This window comes from Coregonus lavaretus (genome assembly GCF_964263955.1).
Source record: "Coregonus lavaretus genome assembly, chromosome: 3".
NCBI classification, from domain to species: Eukaryota; Metazoa; Chordata; class Actinopteri; order Salmoniformes; family Salmonidae; genus Coregonus; species Coregonus lavaretus.
Window position 1 is genome coordinate 36,469,271 of NC_139990.1, and position 12,817 is coordinate 36,482,087.

General features: G+C 43.0%; 1 protein-coding gene across 1 annotated transcript in view; it reads right to left on the reverse strand.

The window, feature by feature from the left end:
• LOC311107213 (oxidation resistance protein 1-like) overlaps positions 1–12,817 on the reverse strand; it is a gene marked incomplete at both ends in the record, with an annotated part of 98,643 nt that overhangs the window by 10,461 nt on the left and 75,365 nt on the right. The window contains one exon of the mRNA XM_084149707.1: positions 10,276–10,371. Coding sequence (XP_084005833.1) covers positions 10,276–10,371 — 96 coding nt within the window. The remainder of the gene's footprint in view (positions 1–10,275; positions 10,372–12,817) is intronic.

Sequence of the window (12,817 nt, forward strand, 5' to 3'; positions counted from 1 at the left end):
TTACATGGCAGACCAATCCAAACATGTCCAGCCCACTCATTATCTCAGCCAATCATGGCTATCGCGAAGGTTGCTCTCTTTTTCCATGGCTAAACCAACTAGGCTCATAATTTAACCATTTTATCCGTATTTACAGATGGCATACACGTTTCTTATTAAGGCACATGAAAGTTCACATGTTCCAGAAGGCATTTCTGCCCCAAAACGCATTTTGATAAATAAATAAAAGTTAACGTTTAAATGGCGCTCCTGTGAAGTGGTGACGCGCGACATAGGCCTAGTTTCCTGAAACGAGTCACATATCTACAACACAAAATCCATGTGTGTGTATGCATGTGTCTGTGCCTATGTTTGTGTTGCTTCACAGTCCCCGCAGTTCCATAAGGTGTATTTTTATTGTTTTTTAAATCTGATGCTACTGCTTGCATCAGTTACCTGATGTGGAATAGAGTTCCATGTAGTCATGGCTCTATGTAGTACTTTGCGCCTCCCATAATCTGTTCTGGACTTGGGGACCATGAAGAGACCTCTGGTGGCATGTCTTGTGGGGTATGCATAGGTGTCTGAGCTGTGTGCTGGTCGTTTAAATAGACAGCTCGGTGCTTTCAACATGTCAATACCTCTCACAAATAGAAGTAGTGATGAAGTCAATCTCTCCTCCACTTTGAGCCAGGAGAGATTGACATGCACATTATTAATGTTAGCTCTCTGTGTACATCCAAGGGCCAGCCGTGCTGCTCTGTTCTGAGCCAATTGCAATTTTCCTAAGTCACTTTTTGTGGCATCTGACCACATGACTGAACAGTAGTCCAAGTGCAACAAAACTAGGGCCTGTAGGTGCCTGCCTTGTTGATAGTGCTGTTAAGAAGGTAGAGCAGCGCTTTATTATGGACAGACTTCTCCATATCTTAGCTACTGTTGTATAAACATGTTTTGACCATGACAGTTTACAATCCAGGGTTACTCCAAGCAGTTAAGTCACCTCAACTTGCTCAATTTCCACATTATTTATTACAAGATTTAGTTGAGGTTTAGGGTTTAGTGAATGATTTGTCCCAAATACAATACCTTTAGAAATATTCAGGACTATCTTATTCCTTGCCACCCACTCTGAAACTAACTGCAGCTCTTTGTTAAGTGTTGCAGTCAATTCAGTTGCTGTAGTAGCTGACGTGTATAGTGTTGAGTCATCCGCATACATAGACACACTGGCTTTACTCATGTCGTTAGTAAAGAAGGAAAAAGGTAAGGGGCCTAGACATCTGCCCTGGGGAATACCTGATTCTACCTGGATTATGTTGAAGAGTCTTCCATGAAAGAACACCCTCTGTCTTCTGTTAGACAGGTAACTCTTTATCCACAATATAGCAGGGGGTGTAAAACCATTACACATGCGTTTTTCCAGCAACAGACTATGATCGATAATGTCAAAAGCCGCACTGAAGTCTAACAAAACAGCCCCCACAATCTTTTTATCACCAATTTCTCTCAGCCAATCATCAGACATTTGTGTAAGTGCTGTGCTTGTTTAATGTCCTTCCCTATAAGTGTACTGAAAGTCTGTTGTCAATTTGATTAGTGTAAAATATCATTGTATCTGGTCAAACACAACTTTTTCCAAAACTTTACTAAGTGTTGGTAACAGGCTGATTGGTCGGCTATTTGAGCCAGTAAAGGGGGCTTTACTATTCTTAGGTAGAGGAATTACTTTTGCTTCCCTCCAGGCCTGGAGGCATACACTTTCTAGTAGGCCTAAATTGAAAATACGGCAAATAGGAGTGTCAATATCGTCCGCTATTATCCTCAGTAGTTTTCCATCCAAGTTGTCAGACCCCGGTGGCTTGTCAGAGAACAACAATTTTTTCACCTCTTCCACACTCACTTTACGGAATTCAAAATTACAATGCTTGTCTTTCAGAATTTGGTCAGATATACTTTGATGTGTAGTGTCAGCGTTTGTTGCTGGCATGTCATGCCTAAGTTTGCTAATCTTGCCAATTAAAAAATTATTAAAGTAGTTGGCAATATCAGTCAGTTTTGTGATGAATGTGCCATCTCATTCAATAAATGATGGAGCTGAGTTTGCCTTTTTTCCCAAAATGTCATTTAAGGTGCTCCTAAGCTTTTTACTATCATTTTTATGTCATTTATCATTGTTTCATAGTGTAGTTTCTTCTTTTTATTCATTTTAGTCACACGATTTCTCAATTTGCAATACGTTTGCCAATCGGTTGTGCAGCCAGACTTATTTGCAATTCCTTTTGCCTCATCCCTCTCAACCATTCCATTTTCAATTCCTCATCAATCCACAGCGATTTAATAGTTTTTACAGTCCTTTTGTTAATGGGTGTATGCTTGTTAGTAACAGGAATAAGCAATTTCATAAATGTGTCAAGTGCAGCGTCTGTTTGCTCCTCTTTACACACCATGACCCAAAAAATATTCTTTACATCAACAACTTAGGAATCACTACAAAACGTATTGTATGACCTCTTATACACTCTATTAGTCCCAGCCTTTGGAACTTTGGTTTTTCTAGATATGGCTACTATATTGTGATCACTACATCAGATGATTTGGATACTGCTTTAAAGTAAATTTCTGCAGCATTAGTAAAGATATGATCAATAGATGTTGATGATTTCATTCCTGAACCAGGTTGCAGGTACTGGTTACAGTTTGAAGCTTTTTCTTGAGTGGGCAGCCTGATGAAATCCAATCAATATTTAAATCACCCAGAAAATATACCTCTCTGTTAATATCACATACATTATCAAGCATTTCACACAAGTTATCCAGATACTGACTGCTAGCACTTGGTGGTCTGTAGCAGCTTCCCACAAGAATGGGCTTTAGGTGAGGCAGATGAACATGTAGCCATATTACTTCAACAGTATTTAACATGAGATCCTCTCTAAGCTTTACAGGAATGTGGTTCTGAATATAAACAGCAACACCTCCACCATTGGCATTTCTGTCTTTTCTGTAAATGTTATAAGCTTGTATTGCCACTACTGTATCATCAAAGGTATTATGTAAGTGAGTTTCAGAGACAGTCAGAATATGAATGTCATCTGTTACTAGCAAATTATTGATTTCATGAACCTTGTTTCTTAAGCTACATATATTAACGTGAGCTATTTTGAGCACTTTTCTTCTGGGATGCTTACTTGTTTTCATTGCTTTACTGGGAAGATTGTGTCTACCAACGCCCCTGGTATAATGTACATTTGCTGAAGCATAATGACAACTCAGCGTCACAATGGTAGGGATTAACTGACCTGGGCTTGGGTCATTGATAAGTCATTGTCTCAATGCAGCCTTATAATGCTGTGAAAGGATACAGGAACCCAAATGATTTGGGTGGATCCCATCCTCCTTATAAAACGTGTTTTGTTTCCAAAAGGTATCGAAATTGTCAGCAGAATTTACACCCATTGAGCTGCAATAATCACGAAGCCATTAATGAAGATAAATAATCCTGCTAAAACATTCAATGCCATGATTCAGAGAGGGCACAGGGCCAGATATGATGGTTATTTTATTAGTGTCTAGCAGAGAGTCAATCAGCTCTTTCAAATCCAGTTTCAACTGTTCAGCGCTGCCCTTCATGATTATCTGAAGTTTAAATCAGAATTTCTTGAAGTACATATAGGTGTACCACAGGGGTCGATTTTGGGACCTGTTCTCTTCACTATTTATATAAACAACATTGGTCAATCTGTTAAAAATTGTAAACTTGATCTATACTGAACAAAAATATAAATGCAACATGCAACAATTTCAACGATTTTACTGAGTTACAGTTCATATAAGTTAATCAGTCAATTGAAATGGATTTCATATGACTGGGCAGGGGTGCAGCCAAGGGTGGGCCTGGGAGGGCGTAGGACCACCCACTTGGGTGCCAGGCCCACCCACTGGGGAGTTAGGCCCAGTGAGTTTTTCCCCACTAAAGGGCTTTATTATAGTACTACATAGACCCATGGCTACATGGAACTCTTTTCCACATCAGGTAACTGATGCAAGCAGTAGAATCAGATTTAGAAAACAGATATAAAAATACACCTTACTGAACAGCGGGGACACGCATACACATGATAACACACACACTCTACACACACGTAGACATGGATTTTGTATTGTAGATATGAGGTAGTAGCATAGTGGCCTGAGGGCACACACTTAATGTGTTGTGGAAAAGTGTTATGAAATGTAATGTCATATAATAGTTGTAATTGAATATAACTGCCTTAATGTTGCTGGACCCCAGGAAGAGTGGCTGCTGCCTTCGCAGCAGCTAATGGGGATCCTCAATAAATACAAATACACTTTGTAGAGGTGTGTGGCCACTTGGGGACACCAGTTAGTCTTCTCACTCAAACCCTTGTAATTTATTTGTCTTATGTTGCACCTACCCCACATTTTCCAGGAATATTCTTATCATGTTACTGAATGTATCAGGAGTATTTTCAGATTTCGTTATCAACAAAAGTACAGTAAATGTAAAATAAACATAAAATCAACAGTGTAATGTTTGGATTCAGTCTTGTGTCACTTACATACTTTTAAAAACCGTTAACACTCGTGGGAATTGGCCTAAATGGATAGGGCTAAATTGAAATGTTTCTTACAGAAGAAATATGAAAAGCATATGCATAACCATGGTAGCAATTGAAAGGGAACAGTTCACCAACTGTTGTGTGAACTGTGTCATCACCTTTGGTCTAATAATCTTCCCATAATCTCCAAACTGTTCCCTTTCAATTGCTACCATGGTTATGCATTTCATATTTCTTCTGTAAGAAATATTTCAATTTAGCCCTATCCATTTAGGCCAATTCCCACGAGTGTTAAGGGTTTAAAAAAGTATCTACAGTTGAAGTTGGAAGTTTACATACACCTTAGCCAAATACATTTAAACTCAGATTTTCACAATTCCTGACATTTAATCCTAGTAAAAATTCCCTGTTTTAGGTCAGTTAGGATTACCACTTTATTTTAAGAATGTGAAATGTCAGAATAATAGTAGAGAGAATTATTTATTTAAGCTTTTATTTCTTTCATCACATTCCCAGTGGGTCAGAAGTTTACATACACTCAATTAGTATTTGGTAGCATTGCCTTTAAATTGTTTAACTTGGGTCAAATGTTTCGGGTAGCCTTCCACAAGCTTCCCACAATAAGTTGGGTGAATTTTGACCCATTCCTCCTGACAGAGCTGGTGTAACTGAGTCAAGTTTGTAGGCCTCCTTGATCGCACACGCCTTTTCAGGTCTTCCCACACATTTTCTATAGGATTGAGGGCAGGGCTTTGTGATGGCCACTCCAATACCTTGACTTCGTTGTCCTTAAGCCATTTTGCCACAACTTTGGAAGTATGCTTGGGGTCATTTTCCATTTGGAAGACCCATTTGCGACCAAGCTTTAACTTGGTCCCTCCTGCAGCAGTCCCTCCTGCAGCAAAGCACCCCCACAGCATGATGCTACCACCCCCATGCTTCACGTTGGGATGGTGTTCTTCGGCTTGCAAGCCACCCCTTTTTCCTCCAAACATAACGATGGTCATTATGGCCCAACAGTTCTATTTTTGTTTCATCAGACCAGAGGACATTTCTCCAAAAAGTATGATCTTTGTCCCCATGTGCAGTTGCAAACCGTAGTCTTGCTTTTTTATGGCGGTTTTGGAGCTTGGCTTCTTCCTTGCTGAGCGGCCTTTCAGGTTATGTCGATATAGGACTCGTTCTACTGTGGATATAGATACTTTTGTATCTGTTTCCTCCAGCATCTTCACAAGTTCCTTTGCTGTTGTTCTGGGATTGATTTGCACTTTCTTTTCCAAAGTACGTTCATCACTAGGAGACAGAACGCGTCTCCTTCCTGAGCGGTATGACGGCTGCGTGGTCCCATGGTGTTTTACTTGCGTACTATTGTTTGTACAGATGAATATGGAACCTTCAGGCGTTTGGAAATTGCTCCAAAGGATGAACCAGACTTGTGGAGGTCTACAATTTTTATTCTGAGGTCTTGGCTGATATCTTTTGATTTTCCCATGATGTCAAGCAAAGAGGCACTGAGTTTGAAGGTAGGCCTTGAAATACATCCACAGGTACACCTCCAATTGACTCAAATGATGTCAATTAGCCTAGAAGCTTCAAAAGCCATGACATAATTTTCTGGAATTTTCCAAGCTGTTTGAAGGCACAGTTAACTTAGTGTATGTAAACTTCTGACCCACTGGAATTGTGATACAGTGAATTATAAGTGAAATAATCTGTCTGTAAACAATTGTTGGAAAAATTACTTGTGTCATGCACAAAGTAGATGTCCTAACCGACTTGCCAAAACTAGAGATTGTTTCCCCCTTCTGATAACCAGGTGGCGAATCGCATCTCTGCATGTCTGGCAGACATATCAGTATGGATGACGGATCACCACCTCAAGCTGAACCCTGGCAAGACGGAGCTGCTCTTCCTCCCGGGGAAGGACTGCCCGTTCCATGATCTCGCCATCACGGTTGACAACTCCGTTGTGTCCTCCTCCCAGAGTGCGAAGAGCCTTGGCGTGACCCTGGACAACACCCTGTCGTTCTCCGCTAACATCAAGGCGGTGACCCGCTCCTGCAGGTTCATGCTCTACAACATTCGGAGAGTACGACCCTGCCTTACACAGGAAGCGGCACAGGTCCTAATCCAGGCACTTGTCATCTCCCGTCTGGACTACTGCAACTCGCTGTTGGCTGGCCTCCCTGCCTGTGCCATTAAACCCCTACAACTCATCCAGAATGCCGCAGCCCGTCTGGTGTTCAACCTTCCCAAGTTTTCTCACGTCACCCCCCTCCTCCACACACTCCACTGGCTTCCAGTTGAAGCTCGCATCCGCTACAAGACCATGGTGCTTGCCTATGGAGCAGTGAGGGGAACGGCACCTCTGTACCTTCGGGCTTTGATCAGTCCCTACACCCAAACGAGGGCATTGCGTTCATCCACCTCTGGCCTGCTGGCTCCCCTTCCTCTGCGGAAGCATAGTTCCCGCTCAGCCCAGTCAAAACTGTTCGCTGCTCTGGCACCCCAATGGTGGAACAAGCTCCCTCACGACGCCAGGACAGCGGAGTCACTCACCACCTTCCGGAGACATCTGAAACCCCACCTCTTTAAGGAATACCTGGGATAGGATAAACTAATCCTTCTACCCCCCCCCCCCCTAAAAAAAATAATATATATTTCTAAAGTGGTTATCCCACTGGCTATAGGGTGAATGCACCAATTTGTGAGTCGCTCTGGTTAAGAGCGTCTGCTAAATGACATAAATGTGCCCTTGAGCAAGGCACTTAACCCTAATTGCTCCTGTAAGTCGCTCTGTATAAGAGCGTCTGCTAAATGACTAAAATGTAAATGTAAATGTAACAAGAAATTTGTGGAGTGGTTGAAAAACGAGTTTTAATGACTTCAACCTAAGTGTATATAAACTTCCGACTTCAACTGTAAGTGAATCTGAACAACCCTTTAACTGTAACAGAATATGGAAAAATATGACCTTGACATCCCGTAATCTGAACCATCAATTTATACGTTTTAAATTTGTTCACAGAGTGTATTTAACACCAAGGAAACTTTTTGTGATAAAATTGGCCCCAACTCCCAACTGTTCACTGTGTCCCCTAAATCAGGTAGGCACATTCTTTCATATGATGTGGGACGAAGAAAAAATAATAATTTGAAGTGCATGAATGTAAATATTCAATGCTTTGCGTCTACTATGTTACTTAACAATGATAGCTCCTTGAATCACTCAATCAGTAAGAGATGATTACTTACGGCAGGCAGCACTGCCGCAAAAAAATATGTTGGCTCTTAGATGGCAATCACCTAAGTCTCGCCCAATTCGCTAGTGGATACAGTTACTATTAGAAGTTATAACAGTATAATTATTGACAGCGAGAATGAATGGTGCTAGTGGTGGTTGAATTGATTCATATTGGATGGGTGGGTTGGGGGAATGGGATGGGGGGTTGTGTCACACCCTGACTCTAGGGACTGGTATTTGTTGAGTCAGGGTGTGTATTTTCTGTGTTGGGTTTGTCTGTTAGTTTCTAGATCGTTTAGATCTATGTTGGCCAGGGTGGTTCCCAATCAGAGGCAGCTGTAGCTTGTTGTCTCTGATTGGGGACTATACTTAGGTAGGCTGTTGGCACTAGTGGGGTGTGGGATCTTGTTCCGTGTGGGGTATGTTATTTGTCTACCTTGGACGTCACGTTTCGTTTGTTGTTTTGTCGTGTGTTTAGTCGTCAATAAACATGAATACATATCACGCTGCGCCTTGGTCCTTCTCGTTAATGAACGATCGTGACAGAAGATCCCACCAAGCCTGGATCAAGCAGCGTGACGAGGAGAGAGGATGGACTTGGGAGGAGATGAGCGAGAGTCTGGCAAGAGGGATGGAGGCCATGATCACGGGGGAGAGACAAGCCCAACATTTTTTTAGTGGGGGGCTTACGCCGTGGACGACGAGGCAGCAGGAGGCCGTGATAGAGCGGTTCAGCCGTTTAGCAGAGGAGGCCGCCAGATTAAAGGAGTCATTGGTTCAGAGGGAACAGAAGGAAAATGTAGAGGCACGGCGAGAGGAGCTGGTTAGGCAGCAGAAGGAGCGGGGGTTAATGAAGGAACCCAGTCCCGCTCCTCGCACCAATCAAGTGGTGCGTGTCGCCAGTCCGGTCCGGCCCGTTCCTGATTCCCGCACTAAGCCAGTGGTGGATGTTCCCAGTATGGTTCGGCCTGTTCCTGTCCCGTGCACCAAGCCAGTCGTGCGCGTCGCCAGCCCGTTCCGACCTGTTCCTGTCCCTCGCACCAAGCCAGTGGTGCGCGTCGCCAGCCCGGCCCGGCCTGTTCCTGCTCCCCGCACCAGGCCAGTGGTGCGCGTCGCCAGTCCAGTACGGCCCGTTCCTGCTCCCCGCACCAAGCCAGTGGTGCGCGTCGTCAGCCCAGTCCGGCCCGTTCCTGCTCCCCGCACCAGGCCAGTGGTGCGCGTCGCCAGTCCGGTACGGCCCGTTCCTGCTCCCCGCACCAAGCCAGTGGTGCGCGTCATCAGCCCAGTCCGTCCCGTTCCTGCTCCCCGCACCAAGCCAGGGTTGCGCGTCGTCAGCCCAGTCTGGCCCGTTCCTGCTCCCCGCACCAAGCCAGTGGTGCGTGTGTCCAGTCCGGCACGGCCCGTGCCTGTTCCACCGGTGCCTGATCCAGTTCTGGTCAGCGGCTCCACCCCGGAGCCAGAGTAGTTCGATCCACCGTCGTCGGGTCCAGCTCCAGTCAGCGGTTCCAGTCCAGACCCAGACGTTAGCCCCTCTCCAGGTTCGGGGTCTCCCACACCAGGGTCCAGACAGGGCGTGGTACTGCGTGGGAGGAAGGAGAGAGGAAGCAGCGCGCCAAGGTCCAGACCAGACCAGGGGCGCAACGGGGAGGTGGAGAGTAAGTGGTGGTCACACCCGGAGCCGGATCCGCCGGGTTTGTCTGTTAGTTTCTAGATTGTTTAGATCTATGTTGGCTAGGGTGGTTCCCAATCAGAGGCAGCTGTAGCTTGTTGTCTCTGATTGGGGACTATACTTAGGTAGGCTGTTGGCACTAGTGGGGTGTGGGATCTTGTTCCGTGTGAGGTATGTTATTTGTCTACCTTGGATGTCACGTTTCGTTTGTTGTTTTGTCGTGTGTTTAGTCGTCAATAAACATGAATACATATCACGCTGCGCCTTGGTCCTTCTCGTTAATGAACGATCGTGACAGGTTGTGGGTAGAGGCTCACTTCTTTTTGTTTTTTTCCCATAACATAATACATTTATTATACATTTTTAACTCTGTAATATGATAAAAATGATCATCAATACTTTGTATTTATGTTTTTATTTTTTTTTGACTGGCAGCCCACGGGTACATATAGAAAAGTGTACAGTTCTTGACACAAACCGGTGCGCCTGGCACCTAAACCGGTGCGCCTGGCACTTAAATATTTGTTCTTGCCCATTCACCCTCTGAATGGCACACACACAATCCATATCTCAATTGTCTCAAGGTTTAAAAATCCTTCTTTAACCTGTCTCCTCCACTGATTGAAGTGGATTTAACAAGTGGTATCAATAAGGGATCATAGCTTTTGCATGGATTCACCTGGTAAGTCTATGTCATGGAAGAGCAGGTGTTCTTAATGTTTTGTACAGTCAGTGTATGTGGAAAATGTTGTACCCCCAATGAAAAATTACTAAATAAAAGTCAAAGTTAAAAAAAGTACCTCAAAGTCAGGACAGAAGGTAAAAAGGAAGGTCTCTCCTGTTCCATAGAAGCTGTCGCTGACTTTAAAGGGCTCAGAGGCCAGGGCACCAAACATCTGCAAAGACACAGAGAACAAAAGTCAAACTCAAATCAGCCATAAACAACTTTTTCATTTTATTTCACCTTTATTTAAGCAGGGAGTCATGCTGATACAACAGTCTCTTTCGCAGACGAGCCCTGCATGAACACATCAATAAACAACAATTACACTATACATATCCGTGGCGGTCAGTGCCGTCTATGATGAGGGAGGACAATTATTTTTTTCATGAGCATGGCCTTATTTCTATTACAGCATGTTGGATGACTGTCAGTCATATTCCATTCACCCAGGGTTAGGCTACTACATGATACTCAAAATTTCCCTATACCCATCATGAGGTTGCTACAACCTAGCCTATGAATTAAAGTTTACAACGTAGGTGCACACAGGTCGAAAGAAAAATGTGAGATGACAGACAGTGACACATGGACAGAAAGTGACACATTCAATACCACACACTCTTGCCTGCATCTAGCTTATCTAGGGTGTAATCATTAGTCCAACAGTTGCAAACAAGAGTTTCTATTGGACAAATTCAAATTTTTATCCCAGTTTCGTTTGCTTCCGTTTAAGGAACGTTTTTCAATAGAATCGGCAGAATGAATACACCCCTGATCACGTATAAACAGAGTTCACTTTCATAGCAGCCACGTTGTATTCATTCTATCCTCTATGCACTCTCCTCCTTTCACCTTTTCCCTTCGTTTGTGGACTTCAATGAACAACACATGTTGACCAGGCAACAACAAAAAAATCCAAACCAAACCATTTCATAACCGCTACACACAGCCTACATCGTTGTCCCCATATTAGCTAAAGTAACGTCCTAGTCAACACAGCCAATAGAACTAATGCATTTGTAAACCCGCCACAATCATGCAGTAACGTTACAGTGTATAGTCAGTAAGCAGTTAGACCGGCGGGCCCCGGTGGCAATAAATTAATAAAACCACAAGCTTACCTTGACTTGGAAGAGTTCCCGTGTTGTGTTGGCTAGTCATAGCCAGCTAGCTAACATAGCATCCCTCTGTTTGAGCCAGGTGTTTGAGTAACTAAACTAGCTAGCTGCATTTGCTAGCTAAGTAAGTGAAACTGAAAAAAAAATGACACTCTCTCTCTCTCTCTCTCTCTCTCTCTCTTGCTTCTCCTTCATTTTTGAAGAAATTAGTTTGTTGAAAACTGTTCAACTATTGTCTTTCTCCCTGTTTGAGTCAACTACTCACCACATTTTATGCACTGCAGTGCTAGCTAGCTGTAGCTTATGTTTTCAGTACTAGATTCATTCTCTGATCCTTTGACTGGGTGGAAAACATGTCAGTTCATGCTGCAAGAGCTATTATAGGTTGGAGGACGTCCTCCGGAAGTTGTCATAATTACTGTGTAAGTCTATGGAAGGGAGTGAGAACCAAGAGCCTCCTAGGTTATGTATTGAAGTCAATGTACCAAGAGCAGGATGGAAGCTAGCTGTCCTCCGGCTACACAATGGTGCTACCCTACAGAGTGCTGTTGAGGCTACTGTAGACCTTCATTGCAAAACGGTGTGTTTTAATCAATTATTTGGTGACATTAATATATTTAGTATAGTTTTATCTAAAAATGATAACTTTTTCAATGTTTTACCATTTTTATTTGTATGAAATTCACTGAGGATGGTCCTCCCCTTCCTCCTCCGAGGAGCCTCCACTGATACATATCTACTGTATATACACATCAATTACACAATACATGAAAAGCAAATACAAAACACAAAAAGCAAAACACAATCATATGAAACAAACACATTCTTCAGTTAAAAGGCTGCCTGAATTGCCCTAGAGGCACCAACTCCACCAACATTATGGTATTTTGGAGATCATTCAACATGAGAGGCGCAAAAAAACTAAAAACAGATTGACCTAACTCAGTGGAGATTGAAGGGATCTCCAGGGTTAGCTATCCCTGAGTCCCGGTCTGGTAACTTATACGTCTGAAGGTTAATAATGAGGTAAGGTATGGCGGAGGTTTATACCAGGGGGCTTTATAGACAAAAAGAGCACAATGCATCGATCTACGAGACTCAAGGAGGGCCAGCCAACTTTCTGATACAGAATGCAATGATGTGTACTGAACATATCGCCCGTAATAAAACGTGATGTGCTATGATTAACTGCTTCCAACACTTCAAAACAGTTGCAGCTGAATTTCTATAGATGATATCACCATAGTCAATAACCGGAATTAACGTTGACTATGTGATATGTTTTCTGATATTTCAATTAAGAAAGGACCTGTTTCTATAGACAACATGATATCATTGAAAAGCATCAATCTGGTATGTTTTATCAAAATTAAATGCTTCAAGAAATATGATGCTTAAGTTAATACATTGCAGTCAACCAGCGGAAGATTATTAGTGTCACAATATTGATGTCTAGAGATAATTATTTTTACATTTTAGCAGACGCTCTACCAACTGAGC